Genomic DNA, 20,439 nt, shown 5'->3' on the forward strand with positions numbered 1-20,439 from the left:
TTAATTGTGGGACGAATTAAAATGTGAAACTTCTTTTTCCTAGGCCCCGCATTTTACCGCGGAACGTCGAATTCCATCAAAAAATGCTTTGCGGGCTTTGACGTCGGTTGTGTTGGTGCTCTGCGTTGGTGCTCTACCTTGTGCAACAAGCGTTTAAATTTAGAAACTTAACGTTAAATAAGAAACTTAACTAACGTGCACTGTTCACGGTGCTGTGTCCGAAAACCTTTCCCGAAAACCACTTCAAACGTTAGTCTAAAAGAACGTCACATGTTTTATTTTACTGGTTTCATTATTTAAGAAGTTTTAGATGTAGCTCCTATGCACCCGTTCAGTGGTTCAATCCAACACCCTCTTGTTCAGCCACGTCGCCCTCGGTGCCTGCAAAACCCAACGAAAACGGAGTAACGAGTCAAACAAAATTTCTCTGGGGAGAAAAAAGAACCACGAGTTCTGCGCCACTCGTTCATCGGATATCCGAGACGGCCTCACCGAGGTCCGCATCAACAACCGCCCTAAATTTTTTTCTCTCTCTCTCTCTCTCTGTCTAGTTTCCCACTACAACGCTCTCCCCACGTGATTTCTTTCAATTTGTGAAAAAGGCTAACGAGCTGCATTCAAAGTCGGCATTATGGAATGTCGTAATTGTCCTAATAATTTGTTTGCTTGTTTACTTCTAGAACAACCCCAGTTCCCCGTCAGATAATAGAACCCACCCTCTCCTTGGCACTGCGCATCTCGGTAAGTTGCTATCTGAAAAAAAAAAAATTAAGTGAAGTTAAGAACCTGAGCTAAACTGGGAAACAGATAAACTTCTTTATTTATATTAGTTGCAGTGCAAATAAAGTGTTATTCATAATCGGGCACCAGAGAAAAGACCTGATGAGCAGACCTTATATATTGGAAGCGCGAAACACAAGAGAATGAGAGAAGATCCTTGGGCCTGATTACTGCTAAATTTATTTCTCAGATTTGCTGAAATGACGAGTAATCAAGAATGGCTCTTTTACTATTCTCTCACCTTTAGCGCGGCTGCTTGTAATTCGTACTGAGGAATACATACACTCTTATTCAAAATTGTAGAGGCCAAGCGTCTTGGTTTTCTGGTGACGCAGCTGATATTTTTGAGATATGCAAACAGTGGTCGTCGCAGCTCGCGTGGCAGTTCCATTTTCGACAATCACTGTATATTCTGTCGAAGCGGAAAATAAGATTGCGGTCCTCTTGCGGGAGACGTAGCGATAAAAATAAAAAAAAAATATATTTTTCTTATCAGAGGTAACAGACCTCATGACAGAAAAAAAAAAGTTCTGGCTGACTTCCTAGTAGGTGTAAAGAGCGCTAAGTCGCTGTTGCATGACGCATATAGCAGCGAACAGCAGGAGACGATGACGATCTTTTTCTTTTTTTTCTATATTTTGTCTTCTGCCCCCACAAGGCAGGGGAGGTGGCTTAGCTACATAGTCAGTAGCAGGCCGTACATATTTTTTCCTTCTTCCTAAAGTCCGAACCACAACAATAAACACACAGTGATTGCGTGTTTACCTCCTTTCGTCGTGTCTTTTGCTGTGCCGCGCTGGTACCCATCATAGAACATCATCTCGCCCGCACGATTACCCTACCGAACTTCATCAGCGCTTCTGTTCATCATTGCTGTGCCGTTCCACTGCTTCGTGGGCGTCTGGTTGATAAGCTTTCAAGAGAAGTAAAAAGGGTGGCCGGTTAGATGGGCGGGAGTGGCCATTGTGTGCTCTGGTATTTGCATGTCAGCGCCGCAGCTAGCACCACCATTTGGTGGATGTCCATCTTTCTTTTAAAGCAGTAAAACTGGTAATAGCCAAATGATGTGTACTTCAATACACTGACAAAAGGATGCAGTTAGACAGCATCATGCACAGGGTGATGAGGCAACCAGGAGCTTAGTATTTTAAATGTGGTAGGAACCTTTGCTTGCTGAAGGAAAGTGATGTGCGTTTCCGTACTCTAGTTTGACCATTTACGTCTAGAAAATGCCGTCTTCTTTGCATAGGTCGGCTGCATACCATAACTGGCTATTCTGTCCTTACTCGTTCATGCTTGCGTATTTATTTATTTACTTACTTTAACGAACATGAAATGAAAGATTTGAGCTTTGTTGCGGTACGGGCACTTTAAAAAAAAACGCATATTATTCTCCATTTTTCAAAAATGAGTTCCCTTGATGCACGCTGACAAACATTACTGGTTAGATACCTGATATAGACTCAAGCAAGCTGTGTTACAAAAAGCAACATGCCGAAGGCAAACACTAAGTATTCTGTATTATTTTTCGACGGAAAATGCGGTATTTTGATGTAGGCTGACCACAGAACGCTTTTGCACGTAGGTTTTGATGAATTCTAGAAAGATTCGAGGGGGCCAAACTTAACATGAATCCCTTTTAAGGCAAGCCTCTTGCCCACTAATGTTTGTTTGGCTCTCGGGTATGCTTCCCTTGGTCCCTTCATAACGCATTGGTTAAGGCTGTTTAGAAGACGAAATAAAAAATCGCATTTGGGGGCAAAAAATAAAATCAGTAGTAGGGAAAGCATTATGTATAAGAAACACAGTAAGTCTTCTCTGCACCTAAACCGGAGAGAAAATTTCCTTTCGCGCTCGTGCTCCATTAAGCGTACTGGGGTCTCATCACCAATCTCTTCAGCTGCCGCCTCTTCAACAACGCCAAGCGGTGCGCCGCAATCGTAACGACGCAGCATATCGATTCCACGTAGGCTGTAACCGAGTGCCTGTCGCCCTGCCCATCTACTTTGCTCTCGCAAAGCCCACTCTCTCCTTTTGGGCGCTCTTTCCGTATCAGCAGCGTTTGCGTTCCATTAGCATCCGTCGACGCCACGATCCGACACTGCGGCTCTCTCGTCTCCGGCACGTTCAGCGGCAGTAAAAGTTTGATATAGGCGTTCCGGTTGATCACGCGTTACATCCGCGCCTTTCGCCGCTACTCTTCTGGCACATTCGCAGTTTCGCGTAGATTGCCCCAACTGTGCCGAGAGTGCGCGAGCGTAGAGGCGAGGCCGTTATAGTTGGAGCTTTTGCGGCGCGGTGCCGACTTCATTCGGTACTAGCTGCGGTTCATGTAGCTAGTCTCGATCGCTTTGTACATCTAGTACTCATCCTGGACGTGCCCCGAGTCGTTATTGTCCAAGCCGAAATAGGTTGCATAGCGACAGATGTTTGAAGAGGCCATAAACAGTCCGTTTCAAACATGCGGGCCACTAAAGGCTATGAAGTACGTAGGTTTCACACGAACAGTCCGAAAGGATAAAAACCAAAGTAGGGCACAGTATTTATAGTGGCGCTTTTCTCTAAAAAAGATATTTAGAGCTTCCACAGTTTCTACGGCGTGGTTGGGGACAGCTGTTATGAGTGGTCGCTTGCCTTTAGAGCGTCTAGTGCAAATTCAGGTAGCGATTGCTTTAGAGGGCCTTCATAGCGCAAGGTTAGCTCCCCTAGGTGCAGTTTTCAATCTCTTCGTGGTGCCTAACAATAAGAAATTTTCAAGGTCGTCACAAGTTCGTATATCCAACATTTTGGTTACTTAGTTATTTGTTAGTTATTAATTCGAAAGCATTACTTCGCTATGTTCACAGATTTCTGTCCCCAGAACGCGCCTTCAATATTGTGTCCGCAGCAGTTGCGAGTAATTGAGAAGTGATAGAGGTTACCGAGTGGTATCAATCGATAGAGGGTGACGCAATTTTGTGCCCCAAAAATAATTAGGACAATGAGTTTATTAGGTAATTAATTAGACGCAAAACACGCAAAATCTTGTTCGCAGCAGTAGTGAGTAATTCAGAAGTTGTAAAGGTTATTGAGTGGCGTCAATGGATAGAGAGTGATGTAATGTTGTGTGCGACAAAATAGGGCAATAAGGTAGTTAGGTAACTAATTAGAGACAAAACACGCAAAATCGTGTCCTCAGCAGTTGTGAGTAATTGAGAAGTGGTAGAAGTTAATGAGTGGTGTCGATTGATAAAGGGTGGTGTAATGTTGTGTTCGAAAAACTAATTAGGCCAAAAACATAATTAGGTAATTATTTACAGGCAAAATATGTAAAAGGCGAAAATTTTCTCATTAGCCAGTGGCTTGGCGCCACATTTTAATGTACCAAATTTCATTCAGATACTTAAATCAATTAATTAAGGTGATGTCAAGAATATGACGTTACGCAACCTGAAGTAGAGCCAAAAAAGGCATAGAAAAGGATTGGAGCGCAATTTGAAAGGAACGAAGACTAAAGTAGGTAATTACGGCAGTCAATTAGGGTGACCTGCAGGACGTGACGTCACACAACCGGTAGTAGAGCCAAAAAATGGCATAGGAAGAGTTTGCACGCAATTTAAAATTACCAAACACTAAAATTGGCAAACAAGAATTGAATTAATTTGACGTCAATAAATGGGGAGCAGTTAGGGATAAGGGTAGATGGAAAACACCTTAGTAATCTGCTATTTACTGATGATATTTCCTTGCTAAGCAACTCGGGGGATGAACTGCAAATAATGATTGAAGACCTAGACAGGAAAAGTTGAAAGGTAGGCTTGAAAATCAATATGCAGAAGACTAAGGTAATGTTCAACAGCCTCGGGAAGGAACAGCAGTTTACATTAGGTAGCGAAGTACTGGAAGTAGTAGGCGAATATGTCTACTTAGGACAGGTAGTAACCGCAGATCCAGACTATGAAAAGGAAATAACAAGAAGAATAAGATTGGGATGGAGCGCATTTGGCAAGCACTCGCAGATTAGGAGTAGCCTTTTACCGGTATCGCTCAAGAGGAAAGTATACAACAGTTGCATCTTACCTGTACTCACCTATGCGGCTGAAACGTGGAGGCTAACCAAGAGAATTCTACTTAAGTTGAGGACAACCCAGAGGACTATGAAACGGAAAATGTTAAGGGTAACATTAAGAGAAAGGAAGCGTGCAGAGTGGGTCAGAGAAATAACTCAAGTTACCGACATTCCAGTGGAAATTATGAAGAAGAAATGGACATGGGCAGGACATGTAGTGCGAAGAGAGGATAACCGATCGTCGCTTAGGGTAACAAACTAGATTCGAAGGGAAGGAAAGCGTAGTAGGGGACGGCAGAAAGTTAGGTGGGTCGATGAGGTTAAGAAGTTCGCAGGGGTCTAGCACAGAACCGGGTCAAGTGGAGAATTATGAGAGAAGCCTTCGCCCTGCAGTGGGTATAGTCAGGCTGGTGATGACGACGTCAAGTATGTGACGTCAAGCAACCGGAAGTAGAGCCTAAAAGAGCATAGGAAGAATTTGGCGCGCAATTTGAAAGAACGAAAGACTAAAATGGATATACAAGAAGTGAATTATTGTGACGTCAAAGATGTGACGTTACGAAACCGGAAGTAGAGTCGAAAGAGGGCATAGGAAGGGATTGGCGAGCAATTTGAAAGTACCACAGACTAAAATGGGTAAGCAAGAAGAGAATTAAGCAACTAGAAGCAACCAGCAGCGGCATCCGTGCTTTCGCATTACTCCAAGGCAGATCCTGCAGTACTCTATTTTTTTAAGGTTAGTTTAAGCGGTAGCTGCTTGAACGACCACTTCCGAGAACATTGAGGAGGGTTTTGGAATGCACATTTCAGGATATGTAAACAAAACAATATAGATGAAAATGGGGATCACATCGATTAAGTTACTGATATTACAATAATTTATTATAGCATCTTCCAGTGGCAACCTGTTGCATAAAGCTATTTTACAGTCTATGCTGTGACAGCACTGTGGTTAGAGTGTTGTACCGCTGATCGCAAGGACGCGAGTTCGATCTCGGTCACGGTGACCGCGTTTCAATGGAGGTGAAACAAAAGCCGCCCGTGCATTGCCGCGAGTGATTGCACTGCAAGGAGCTGAGGCGCTCCAAATTTCTAAAGTTCATTAGCGCAGCGGATCTCATAACTGGGGTCACCATGTGACGTTAAACTTTCAGCAGAAACCACACTAAACGTTTTGAATATCTACTGAAACATTTGCGTAAATTCAGCAATGTAGCTCTAGGCCGAGAACAGTGCTAAAGTACAAAAATCGTGTCAAAGTTCAAAAACTCAAAAGAATCCTTTGAATGCGCTCAAATTACTTGAGAGACTTCTTTGGATACTCTGAGAAACACCATTCCCGCTAAAATTAGTATGATTTCTTGCGCTGGGTAAAGAAAATTGCTTTTACTATAGGCAATAATTGTTTTTCTGGACTAGCAATTTTCCTCTTGCAAAGTTTTATGACTGTGAAAGTACCATTAACGTGTATAAGTCGATATCACGCTTAAGTAAGCGTTTATGAAGTTCAGGATCAAATAATTGGCACAGTTACGCAGATACTTTCGCAACTATTCATTGCAAATTGAAGCTAATTTTAGACAATAATTATTCAAGAAAATATATTTTGCTCACTGTTTGCCGTAATACGGTGACAGAGGTTTAGCAGAGGGCTGCTAAAATGATAAATCTATACGTTCTATCTCCATGGCAATAGTTGATGAGTCATATAAAGGGACATTAAAGAGTGGCATTAAGTCTCTCCCCAACGAATGTGCAATTTTTACATGCAGTATTGTCGGTGCTTTACCAAAATAAAAATTTTAAAAAGGTCGAGCTGTAGCTTGAGAGTTTGCGAAAAGATTTGATCATGAATCATTCTCGTAAAACAATAACTAAGTAAATAGCAAAGGAAAGTTTTGGTCATCGCATTTTATCAATTGGCAGTCGTTCCTCTTCGCTGTACTATAAAAAAACGTACGCGAAAGAGATCCCTTCCACCAGTGTGCAGATTTTATAAACTGGCGATTTGCAAAAATATTGAACAAATGTTTGCTACTGCTTTTAAAGGTTTACTTGATCCCTTTGGCGACTTAGATAGCACCTTGTTTTGCCTTCCCATTACCAGTGTATGATCATTGCCATTGATGAGAGTAATTTCTGGCGTCTGTTCATGTATACTTTTGATGGTGTTTATGACGGCTGAGCTGGGGGCACATTTTCACTATATTGGTGGTTTTGTTTTGCAGTTGCAGACAGACTTGCTCCATCTAGCCTAATTATGTTGGATTGATGGGGAAACTTAGCGGCTATATGCCCGCCTATATATATATATATATATATATATATATATATATATATATATATATATATATATATATATATATATATATATATATATATATATATATATATATTGTGAGCGCAACGCGTCAACTTTCACCTCTTTCATCTGTATAGGTCCATCATCATCATCATCATCGCTGACTGCTGCTCGGAGCGTCGCGCGCTGTGTGCCAGCTGGTTCTGGAATAGAACAGACGTTTTGTGCAAGTGCTGTCCCACAAGTGGTGGAGGTGCGATTCGTATTCCCCACCTCTCGCTTTAGACCCACCTACCGTTCTCCCTGGAGCTCCGTTCAGGCCTTCGCTTGCGTCAACGGCCCTGTGCTTTGGATGAGGGCAACGGTGCTCGCTCACCCCCGGCGTCTCCTCCTCCTACTGCGGCTGCCCCTGCCTGGACTGTCACCGGCCGCCAGCGCGATCCCCAAATCTTTGCTGGCCTTCGCGGTGAAGATGTCGACGACTGGCTCGACAACTACAACAGGGTCAGTGCATTTAACCGCTGGGATGACGCTCATAAACTGCTCAACGTCGTCTTCTACTTGGCTGACGTCGCCAAAACCTGGTTCCTCAATCAGGAGGATGACATCGCTGACTGGCCTACATTCACGGACCAGCTAAAGAAAATTTTCGGCTCTCCGGTTGGTCGCTCAGAGAAGGCAAAGAAAAAACTTGACGCTCGTCTCCAGCAGCCCGGCGAGTCCTATACGTCGTATATCGAGGACGTTCTGGCCCTTTGTCGCCGTGTCGACGCTGCTATGCCTGCATCTGAGCGTGTTCGCCACTTAATTAAGGGCATCAACACTTCTGCTATCAATGCCTTCGTGTTTAAAAACCCGTCGTCCGTATCAGACATCACATCCACATGTCAACGTCTGGACCAGTTACAGTCCTGCCGCCTCGTGCAAGACCCCAGTGATGGTGGCTCCCTCATAGATGGAAATTTTGACGCTGACGCGCCCACCATACTTCGCACAGACGCCAGTGGCCACGGTATTGGCGCGGTTCTCTTGCAACGCAACGCAGTGTCTGAAGAGCAAGTCGTCGCATACGCCAGTCTTACGCTTACGGCAGCTGAGCGTAACTATACTATTACCGAGCAAGAGTGCCTCGCCGTTGTTTGGTCGGTTCAAAAATTTCGACCTTATTTGTATGGCCGCCACTTCACCATTGTCACAGACCATCACGCACTCTGTTGGCTGTCATCGCTGAAGAACTTATCGGGTCGACTGGGTCGCTGGGTACTACGTCTTCAAGAATACACCTTCACCATCACTTATAAATCTGGGCGAAAACACCTCGACGCTGACGCCCTCTCCCGCTGCCCATTGCTACCTACTGACGCGGCCCCACATACGGTCTCCTCTCCCTGCTGCCATCCGAGTCAGCCTTCTGCTGGCCACCTGAATGTTGCACCCATCGCTATAGCTCCACTTGAGAACAATGCTTATTTCTCGTCCCTGCAGCTGACTGACCCTTACTGCCGCACAATCATCGCTCGCCTCCGTGGAGAATCAGTTGTCCCAAACAGTCGCTTGCGCCGTCAGCTTCGTCGGTTCCGATTTCACCATGGAACACTTTACCGCGACGTTTATCACCCTACGGGTCAACGCTGGGTACCCGTTGCCCCTCGCTCCCTTCGTTTTAAAATTATGGAGGCTTACCACGACGACCCCACTGCTGGACATTTAGGCCACTTTAAAACTTACGACCGTATCAAGAGCCGCTACTTGTGGCCTGGGCTTTCTGCCAGCGTCGCCAAATACATTTCATCATGTCCGTCTTGCCAGCATCGCAAGCGTTCAACATCCCCTCCTGCTGGCCTACTGCAACCTCTACCTTGCATATCTGTGCCTTTTGACACGGTCGCCATTGACTTGTTTGGTCCTCTCCCTTTGACGTCAGACGGCAACTGTTTTGTTGTCACTGCCATCGACCATCTAACGCGGTACGCTGAAACCGCACCTCTTCGCTCCGGTGCCGCCTCTGAAGTCGCCGATATTTTCCTGCGTGCGATAGTTCTGCGTCATGGTGCTCCTCGTATTCTCATTAGCGACCGTGGAAAGACATTTCTTTCTCAAGTCCTTGAGGAAGTACTGCGCGCAGCCAACACCGTCCATAAGACTTCTTCTAGCTACCACCCTCAGACCAACGGACTCATCGAGCGGTTTCATCGCACTTTGTCCGACATGATATCCATGTATAGCGCTCCTGATCACCAGAACTGGGACAATGTTTTACCTTTCGTCACCTACGCCTACAATTCCGCTGTTCAGCGCACTACTGGTTATAGCCCTTTCTTTTTAGTTTATGGCCGTCAACCATCGACAGTACTGGACACTACTTTCTTCTCTGCTCCCTCTACGTCTGAATCTCTGGGCGAAGAGTTTGCCACTCGTATGGCCCAGTGTCGCCAACTTGCCCGTTTGAACACTGAAGATGCTCAACAAGAACGCAAGGCCCTGTATGATCAACGCCATCGAACTCCCGCCTTTTACCCCGGTGATGAAGTTCTCCTGTGGACACCAATCCGCTTTCCTGGCCTGTGTGAGAAGTTTCTCCATCGTTACATTGGCCCTAATACAGTACTCCAACAAACGTCTCCGGTGAACTATCGCGTTATTCCCTCGCACACCGTCGCAGATCGACGTCGTCGCTCCGAAGAGATCGTCCACGTCTCGCGCATGAAGCCCTATGCCCGTCGTCCCTGATCCCTGTAATCAGCGACCAGGGTGGCCGCTCTTTTGTCGGGGGGATTTGTGTGAGCGCAACGCGTCAACTTTCACCTCTTTCATCTGTATAGATCCATCATCATCATCATCGCTGACTGCTGCTCGGAGCGTCGCGCGCTGTGTGCCAGCTGGTTCTGGAATAGAACAGACGTTTTGTGCAAGTGCTGTCCCACAATATATATATATATATATATAAATATATATATATATATATATATATATATATATATATATATATATATATATATATATATATATATATATATATATATATATATATATATATATATATATCATACAGGGGTAACAGAAGAATCCTTAATAATCAGGATGCCGATATTTAATCCTGAAACTTAGGGCGTTGGCTTATTATGTCTGCATTTCCCCTAGAATATCCTTAACTCAGCTTATTTATCTGACCTAATGTGCACGCTTTCTATTCGTACATTTACAGCTACCGTATTCTGTTTCGTCGCTATCTGCGTTGTCCTCAACTTATGTAGAACCGTTTTCGTTGGCATCCACCTTTCAGCCCCATAACTAAGTACTGGTAAGGTGCAACTGTTATATTCTTTCCTCATGAGCGATTCCCGTAGCCTGTTAGCCATAATCTGCGAATACCTGTCAAATGCAGTACTTGTTCGTGTAGTTAGATTCCATGCTTGCAGGGCTAACCAAGTTAATGCGTGAATCAGATTTATTGGAACGTATCGTCATACCTCAGTAGGACGATTCGAGGCATCCGTCTTTAAAGAGACAAGATAGCACTCATAATCCCGCTAATAATATTATTACTTATTTCAACTTGTTTGTATTAATGCGGGCACGTCGAAGCCAAGCAAGGCTTTAGTGGCAGCGCTCGGCAGCAGTTATACATCTGGTGTACAATGACACAAAAACAAAAACATTGTCTCAAAGATGAGTATTCGCCTCTCAGTGTTCGCTGTTATTGTAGCCACTGTTTATGATTGAACTGTGGATCTCGAAAGTCAAAGTGCATTGGCTGATTTGGATATTTATTTCATAGACTATTCTTCTCTAGATCAAAGCAATAGGAAGGTTTAGCGGCTCCAGTTGTGGTAAGGCGGGTACCTTGGCGTTATATTGTCACGGGGTCAGGTATTAGCAGAAGTCACACAGCGGCACCAAGTTAGGTCAGGCCGACGGCTCAACACTAAAACTTCGGCTTCTTCGTCTAGAGGAGCCCAAGCGCTCGCGAAATCCCAAAACGACGACAGGGAATGCGCCGTGTCATTGACCCCCCGGGTAAATAAATAAGCTGGGAGGTTGAATTTGAGAGAAAAAAAAAGTAGCACGGGAGGCAGTCGCTGAGCTCACATACCTGCACACACACACAAACACAAATGTCAACTGTTTCGGTCGTAATAGGGTTTCACGCGGACCTCGTGGACCACCTCAGGAAGCGCGGAGCGTCGAGACTTTTGGAAGCCATCCGAAACGGCTTCGTAATCTGGTCTTATCCCCTTGTACGGTCCGAAGTATCGGCAGAGGCGTTTATCGGTGAGGCTCCGTCGGCGTATCGAAAACCAGACCCACACAGCTGTCTCCAATTGCGTACTGAGCATCACGGCGTCGGAATTTGTATCGTTGGGCATCTCGGCGTTGCTGGTTCTGAATTCGCAGCCTGGCTAGCTGACGGGCCTCTTCGGCGAGGTGTAGAAAGGTATGAACATCATCGTGCTGATTGTCGTTGTCCAGATGTGGTAACATGGCGTCAATCATTGTGGTCACTTCGCGGCCGTAGACTAGGCGGAAAGGGGACATGTTCATTGTTTCCTGGACCGCCGTATTGTAAGCGAAAGTGATAGCACATGATTTCATGTTTTGTGCTCCGCGTGGACGTATGTACAGTGAAATCATGTCAGGGATTCTCTTGTTCAGCCTTGAGGTAAAGCCGTTCGTTTGAGGATGGTATGGTGTCGTCTTCCTGTGTTTTGTATGACTTTGAATCAAACTGCTGCAGCAATTCGGCTGTGAATGCGGCACCTCTGTCAGTGATCAAAATCTCAGGTGCGCGATGACGCAGGACAACGGAATAGATGAAAAACTTTGCAACCTCTAGGGCAGTACCGTTAGGTAGATCGGAGGCTTCCACGTATCGTCTCAGGTAATCCGTAGCAATGACGTCCCATCGGTTATCGGAGTGTGAGAGGGGAAAACTCCGGCTCAGGACCTCGAAGCCGTCGGCTACCCTGGCGGGTTGGCGTAATCTCAATGCTAGGGAATCCTTGAGGGCTGCAATCGCGGCTACCTGGGGGTTGTGGAGCATGGGTTGCGTTACCCAGCACACCTTCAACAGATATCACGGGGTCAGGTCTTAGCAGAAGTCGCAAAGCGGCAGTGAGCTAGATCAGACCAGAGGCTCAACACCAAAACTTCGGCTTCTTCGTCTCGAGGAGCCCAAGCGCTCGCGAAAGGCCAAAGCGACGGCGAGGAATTCGCCGTGTCAACTTTGTCTTTTCAAGAGCTTGCATTATGGCATCTCTAATATAACTCTGGTTATTGCCTTTTATATGGGCGGGGACGGTCGAAACCCAAGTACACGGGCCGAGAGGGGTTTTCTGAATATATATTGCGAAACATTGTCCTTCAACATTATTTTTCGGTATCGATATTCAATAACCATGCCTTTCGTAATAGGCACGCTCTTCAATAACGCTAGAGCAATAATTATTACAGAGAAGAAAAGTATAAAAACAAGGAAACAGATTTTCTCTGCCGAGGCAACATGTTTTGAACATTGTTTGTTCAGGATATAAGATAGCGAAACGTCGCAACATAGGACGCCGCTTGTGGGAATTATGTCAATGAGAGTAGATACATGAAAGACTAAATAAAATTAAGTAAAATCTCCAATTTTCACATGGAGAGCTTAAGTTTGAAAATAAAATAAAATTGTAGTTTAAACATGTTCATGTCTGCCAACGCAAGTTCAAAAGAGCAATTAATAATAGAAGCTGGTATAGCGTCACACAGTGAATTTCACTAGGCTCCCGCGACGCCTGCTATGCTCGAAGCGCAACAAATGTCGCCTTATATACAGCCATAAACAGTAAGACATGTGGCTGCTATTTCTGGAAGTTTTGTGAACATAATACAGTTTAGGAAGGTGCAAAGCAGTACTAACACATTGGTTTTGCTAGGTGGCTTTAGCAGGGAGGTCCTGGCTAGACTGCATGCCGCACAGAACGCCGTCAAAGAGGCGTTATTGGCACCGCTACCGCACATATACGGCGGTGATCGTTTTTTACCGCATAGGAATTTGTATTTTAAGACTCTTAGAGCTCACTCAATGCTGTCATTTCATGGGGGTTTTATGGCCAGTCGGAGAACATGTACTTGATACAGATAACTCATTAGACGAATAAAAAAATGAATGACACAACCAGCATTTCCTTCATATCGGAATACGAGAAAATTACACCAACGCGAAATTAAAAACCTCTAAGGTCAAAGGTGAGGTAACTTTCTAGTTTTATGATCCAGCAATATGGTTCAACCTATGTAAGTAGTTGAATGCTCTTTCAGTAGCCTTCGAATTTCGCTATCGTTTCCTTTTGCACCACATGCAGCCGCTATCTGTGTATTTGTTAATTTAAAAAAAAAAATAAAGTAATTTTGGCTGCTGTACCATGTACAGCGCCGCCAAATAAAGATTTTTATAGTGCAAAAATTTTCCCGTTGAGCTTTCAAAGACCATATTCGCAGCTCAAGCATTCCAACAATATCCATATCTGACAACGTTCAGAGAGCGGGCGATACCTTCGATGTAGATGGCTTGAAATTTTGCAGTTGAATATTGACCCCATTATCAAAGGTTGAAAAAGTCTCCAGAGATTATACTTATTCTTGTAATCAATGTGCTGCAGGACGCACATTATAGCTCCCTTCGCTTCTCTGAATACAAGCCTTCTTCTGTCGCAGCCAAAAACGTGGAAGGAATTTAACATGAAGAGCGAGTATGTGCATGAAATAAAACTGCTCTCTAACTGGGATTATCTATACTGCTCTCTAAAACTGTTTGCCACAGTATAGCGCGAAGCCAAAAGACTTAAAATGCTGCAGTAGAATTTACATTTACCGAGCATAGTGATCATCGGTGAAGTTTTCCTAATTTCTATGGCGCTGTCTCGTTTCATATCTCGTTCGATTCACCCTTTATGATTGTACCTCCTGCGCGGCCACAATAATCAGGTTTGCACACGTTACCGTGCTAGAGTACATTAGTGTGATAATTCAGTCTAAACTTTACTGCTTGATTCCCAACAAAGAGCCGCTCAAAGACCATCAGCTTCTTCCCAGATTGCACAGCACCCTCACGCCTGTGAAACAAGGAATTCATTTCTAGGAAAAAGAAGCGAGCTGGCAAATTCACCAGGTACCTCCTTCGTATCATTTCGCTCGGAAAAAGTTTCCACTCTTAGTTGCTCCCCTGCACAAGAAGCTGCAGGACCTTCTGGATCTGAGCTAGTTTGCTCATGTCAACGGTTAACATGGTAACATGGTTCATAGTAACGGTAAATGTAAACAGTTATGTTAGCCTAAAGATAAATAAAGACGCAAGGAAGAGAACAGGACACCAGGCTGACTAATAACTAGTCTTTATTAAAGGGCGCAGAAGAATATAAAGGCGAAAGGAAGAAGGTGACAAATTGAGGAGCGATAGCAGGAAAAATACACACCGTCGTCGCGATAAAGTAGATAGAGTCGACGCCGTGCGATAAATGTAAATAAAGATAAGAAAACGTGCGAACGCGGGTGGCGTAAAGGGCCACTCGGGAATAAAAAAAATGCTAAAATCCATGTCAGACGAAACGTGGCTAAAACAACAGCAACGAGTTAACAACAGCAAAAAAAGGGGCTCGGGAGTGGGGCTGGAGGCAAAACAGGAACCACCTAAGTCAAATAAACGATGATAAGGGTGCTAAAACGTCTAGAAGTGTCCAGCATATTTCTTCTTCGTTTCGAGAAATATACACGTTTCATGAAGCCGACTATTGAGCAAGTATAAAATTTAATCTTTTTGTTCATTAATTGGCCTTGTTTTAATATTCCCGCTCGCATATTATCTCTTGCTCAGCAGAGCTTCCATTGACAATTACTGTCACAAAAGTGGCAGCATTTATGTTTTCATAATATTGCAATTAACCATATGTAGTATTCTAGAAGAGTTGATTGAGATATGTCAGTGTATTCTCTATTCCTCTGTCCTGTCAAGAGCACGCGTACGTGCGCGTTCTCGTCGCGGGATAGTTTCCGTGCAGTTAGACAAATCCCCTCGCACTGCGCGAGCGGGGCGTCCTTCCTGCTTGTTTTGCAAAGTGACCCCTAGCAGGACCGAAGTTGTTGGCGTACGTGCATCCTCTTTTGGTTGTGACTCGCTTTTTTCATCTGCAATATGGCGGCCATGCAGTGTGGAAGTCGCGGGGCCTACGTGCCCCTTCCTGTGTGTGCACTTATGCGTGTTTGTTTTTACGGACCCTGACTTGGGGAGGGAGCTATTGCGTGGGCGTGTCTTGTGCATTGTCAGCCGACGGCTGGAAAAGAAGCCGACTCGGACCCAACGGCAGTGCTCCTCTCGCGTCCAAGTACTCCAGGATTCCCGAACCGCCGCCGCATCGTACCACGAAGACTTTGCCCCAGGGCTCCCGAAGGACCATCGCCTTCGAGAGCTCCCCATCTGCGTCGTCTTTGTGAGTGGAGTGCCGCCGCGATCGTCGGACAATATGCCCGTTTCCTAATTTCCTCTGAACACTTTTTCTACACTCGTCTTATCTTGTTTTAAACGTCTGTGTCCAAATTGCATGTAGCTTGATAGTGTGAATTTTGACTGATGTATTTGTAATTGCTAGTTTTTTCATGTACGCTACCTTAACTGTGTTGTTTTAAATTCCTGTAAATGATTGCGTCCTATAATCCTGTGTATAATACTGAGAATATGTAGTTGTTTTTCCATCATTGACTTCGTGGCTCTGTTCCATTCGCAACGCTGAACATAACCGACTAACGCTGGGCGTCAAAGTTCCAACCCATTTGCCTCTGTTCGAGAAGGTGTCTCGCACCCCTTCCGGAGCCGTGACATATTCTGGCGTCTGCGACAGGTACTTTGACGTAACAAGTAAGCGTTGTGGAAGGAGACCGAGCCTCGAATCATGAAGTGATATCGAAGGGTGACATTTGAGAAGTGTGCATTGCTGATAGATGTTTTAGGTTTTTTGGTAGTTCCTATGCACTTGTGAAATGTATCTAGAGAAATTAGTATCCATAGGTGGACAGTTAGGTCTCTCAGGAGTGAAACTGAGAAAATGGATAGAGGATGAGCAAGCTGGGCAGAGGTAGGAAAGGTCCCTCGCTAGACAAACCACGGAACAGGAACGCGCGGCAGCAAAAGAAGCTGGTTAACTCGAAGCCAGGCTTCTTCAGCTAAGATTAGAACTTCAATAGGCGGGAGATGAGTCCGTAGTAAGGGATGATGGTAGCGACGTAGCAGCGGAACCCAGTTTCCGACTCCACCCCAGCAGAATGCTTGTTTCCTTTGACAAGAGAAAGGACGACCTATAGATGCCTACATCAGGCGGTTTGAGGGCATAGCCCGTAGCAAGAAGTGGCCTGAAGACCAATGGGCGACGGCATTAAGCAAGTGGTGAGGCGTTGAATGGTTTCAGGCGATTCACGCCGGAAGACGCCTCCGATTACTAGAAAGTGAAGGCGGCGCTCTTGAAGTGTTTCAGATTTACGGTCGAGGGTTTCCGTGAGAAATTCAGGGGTGGCAAACGAGCCGACGGCGAACAGCCCCACAATACGCAGCGCGTCTAAGCCATTACTTAGACCGCTGGGTGGAGTGGTCCGAAACCCCCCTAGAGTACAAGTCGCTTCGTGAGCTGTTGATTAAAGAGCAATTTCTGAGCAGTTGTCACGCCAGCATGTCAGTGTACTTAAAATGATGGAAGGCAGAAATTTGCAAGACATGATCAACCTCGCTGATCAATTCTTGGAGGCGCAAGGCGATGTGAACTTAGCGAGGGGAAGGAAAGAAAGCCGGGAGGAAGCGAACAAAGTGGGAGGCGACGAAAGGAAGGCCGGCGAGAGGGGAGCGTTGAGATGTTATCTCTGCGGCCGGGCGGAATACAATGCCGCGCACTGCCGGAGCAGTGTCTCTGACAACCATATCCCCCACTGCTTCAAATGTGGCCGAAGAGGGCATAAAGCGAATGTGTGTCGGCATGGGGCACCTGATGAAACCTAGGCAGCCTGTGTGTATTCCCCTCCGAGAGAAGTAGAAGAAAACATTTGCGACGGCTAGGTTGAGTTGAAGAATTGTAGCTGTATTCCCGTTGTCAACGCGGTGCGAACGACGCGGCAGAAGTTTTTAGTAGAAGGGTTACCCGTAGTAGCGAGAAGTTTGGACAGGAAGACAATCACTGTGTTGCGTGACACCTGTTGCAACACCGTGATTATCCGGAGAGATTTTGTAATCTGAAGACCAGCTAACGGGGACGAGTAATCCCGTATATCTCGTCGACGGAACAGTGAAGATTCTCCCAGAAGCGCAGGTGCAGGTCCAGACTCCTTATTACAGCGGAAATCTTGTAGCACTGTGCATGCAGAATCCAATATACGACCTGATCCTGGGTAATATAGAAGGTGCCAGGGCTTCTGACGATTTCGTTGAAATAATCGAAAGGACCACTTTGGAAACAGTTCTGGTCGCTGAAACCACCGCCGCCGTAGTAATTCGTGCTCAGGACGCAAAGGGGCCTCAAAAGTTCCAGAAACTTGCCACTCCGGACACTGAAAGGCAATTAGGGGATGGAGAAAGCTATGCGGCTGATCAAGAAAAAGATTAATCATTGCGCTCATGCTTCACACAAATTGGCAAGAATTTAAAGTGTCGGAATGGTGAGAGCGGCATCTTGTTCAAGAAGGAAGGCGGTCTTTTGTACCGATGCTACACAGAGAAAGACGGACGGCAGGTGCGACAGCTAGTCGTTCCCGAAAGGCACCGAGAAACAGTACTCAAGATGGCGCATGACAGCGTAATTGCAGGACATCTGGGTGCTCAGAAAACAAAAGAGCGAATTTTAGAAGAGTTTTTTCTGGCCTGGCATCACGGCGGATGTTAGGAGATTTGTGGCATCATGCGATATCTGTCAGCGTACCTCGCCGAAGGGGAGAGTGCCACGCGTGCCCCTGGGGAAGGCACTAGTCTTTGACACCCCCTTCAAATGGGTGGCCATTGATATCGGGCCAATCTACCCCCCGTCTAAACAGGGTAACAGGTCCATCTTGACTGTAATCGACTATGCCACCCGTTATCCAGATGCAATGGCTTTTCCAAGCATAGAATCCGAGCGTGTGGCCGTAGCTCTGGTGGCAATGTTTTCGCGTTTCGGTGTCCCTCACAAGGTACTCGGCGATCGTGGCACAAACTTCACCTCAGAATTGATGAAGGAAGTGGCACGACTGCTCTTCATCCGTCAGCTGCGCACCACTCCATACCATCTCATGGTTAACGGGCTGGTGGATAAATTTAACGGCACGTTGAAGCTAATGCTGAAGCGAATGCGCGCTTAGAAGCCAAAATGCTGGGATCGGTACCTAGCCCCTCGTCTTTTTGCCTACTGGGAGGTTCCCCAATCCAGCCTAGGTTTTTCGCCGTTTGAGCTCATCTACGGTCGACACGTGCGTGGGCCACTGGCCATCCTAAAGGAGGTGTGGACGAACGAGACCTTAGACGAAGAGGCAAAGACCCCTTACGAATGCGTACTCGATCTCCGAAACAGACTGGAAGAAACGTGTCGCTTAGCGCATGAGCAACTGGAGAAGGCAGGAACACGTTATAGGAAGTTCTATGACCGCAAGGCGAAGAACCGAAACTTCGAACCTGGCCACAAGGTGTTAGTGCTGCTGCGAACTGATAGTAACAAGCTGTTGCTGCAGTCGAAGGGCCCATTCGAGGTCACCGCCAGGAAAGGGGGCCCCGATTACGTCATCGAGACGTCAAGCGGGTAAAAGATGTTTCACGCAAACATGCTGAAAAAGTACGAAGAGAGGGGAGACGCACCCGCCAACAGACTGTGCCTAGTGATCAGTAGCATGATAGAAACTGAGGATTACAGTAAGCTTCCGGTTCCAGAATTTGAAAAACCGGAGGGAGTAGCAGGTGTGAAGCTATCGCCGTACCTCGATGCCGCGAAGAAACAGCTCCTTTTATCCACAATGGAGAGGCACCCTGCTAATTTTTGCAATGTGCCTGGGAAAACAAAATTGATGGAGTGCAATCTTCCTCTCACGACAACCGCACCCGTTCACGTTAAGCAGTACCCTCTACCGTTCGCAACACGGCAAGGCATCGAGAGCGAAGTGCAAGAAATGGAGAGGCTGGGAATTGTTGAAAAGTCAGTTTCCCCATATAAATCTCCCGTACTCTTAGTGAAAAAGCCGGGTGGAAGTAATCGCCTTTGTATCGACTTTCAGAGGCTGAATGATGTTCTTATCGGAGACTCGGAGCCCATGCCCAGAGCCGGTACTGTTTTTGCCACAGCGGGAGACAACAGATATTTTTCAAAGGTGGACTTCGTAAAGGGATACTGGCAGATCCCGCTGTCTAACGACGACGAGGCTAAGACGGCGTTTTCAACTACTTCCAGACTCTACCAGTTCCGCTTCATGCCGTTCGGCATGAATACAGAGCCCGCAGTTTTCGCCAAACTGATGCGCAACGTGGTCGGCGGCATTCGCGGAGTAGAGCACTAATACGATGACATACTCGTGGCCAGCGCAACCTGGGAAAACACGTTGCTACGTTGCAACCGTTTTTTGAAAGAATCGAAGTGGCCGGGCTTACAGTGCGACCCATCAAGTGTGAACTTGGGATAACGGAAATTGATTTCCTCAGTCACCGAATAGAAGCAGGCAAGCTGGCACCCCTGGGAAAATCTCTGGACAAGATACAAGCGGCCGTGTCACCAAGGACCAAGCGCCAGTTGCGAGCGTTCCTCGGATTGACCAGCTATTACAGGGAGTTTATTATGCAGAGATAAGTGCACCCCTCACCCAGCTCACACGGAAGGGAGAAAGTAACGCTGTGCAATGGGAGCCCGTGCATGAGGACGCCTTCCGCAAGCTCAAGCACTGTATTATCCAATCTCCCTATTTTGCGGCTGCCGAACTTCAATGAGTCCTTCGTTCTGCGCACCGACGCTTCCGACACTAGCTTAGGCGCTGTGCTCCTGCAGCCATACGAGGGAACGCTGCACCCTACCGCGTATGCGAGCCGAAAGTTACTCGCTAGGGAGGTTGCCTACAGCACTATCGAACGAGAGTGCCTCGCTTTGGTCTGGGGAGTTCAAAAGTTATCTACATATCTGTATGGTGTCGAATTCCTTGTTCAGCCACTGGCATATATACAGAAGAGTAGGCAACTGGACAGCCAAGTTCTTCACTGGAGTTTGCTCCTCCAGGAGTATAATTTCCGCGTGCAAAACATTAAGGGTAGCCAGAACGTCGGGGCGGACAACCTTAGCCGACTGTAGGG

At 46.2% G+C, this 20,439-nt stretch overlaps 1 protein-coding gene across 1 annotated transcript in view; it reads left to right on the forward strand.

Annotated features, from left to right (window-relative positions):
* The window catches only part of LOC146190211 (uncharacterized), a 42,595-nt gene extending 23,681 nt beyond the window's left edge, over positions 1-18,914 (forward strand). Inside the window, exons 2-3 of the mRNA XM_084599744.1 lie at positions 18,223-18,422; positions 18,531-18,914. Coding sequence (XP_084455870.1) covers positions 18,223-18,422; positions 18,531-18,914 — 584 coding nt within the window. The remainder of the gene's footprint in view (positions 1-18,222; positions 18,423-18,530) is intronic.
* The last annotated feature ends 1,525 nt before the right edge of the window (positions 18,915-20,439 follow it).

The sequence above is a fragment of the Amblyomma maculatum genome, chromosome 4 (genome assembly GCF_055883805.1).
Source record: "Amblyomma maculatum isolate TAMU_Amacu chromosome 4, ASM5588380v1, whole genome shotgun sequence".
NCBI lineage: Eukaryota > Metazoa > Arthropoda > Arachnida > Ixodida > Ixodidae > Amblyomma > Amblyomma maculatum.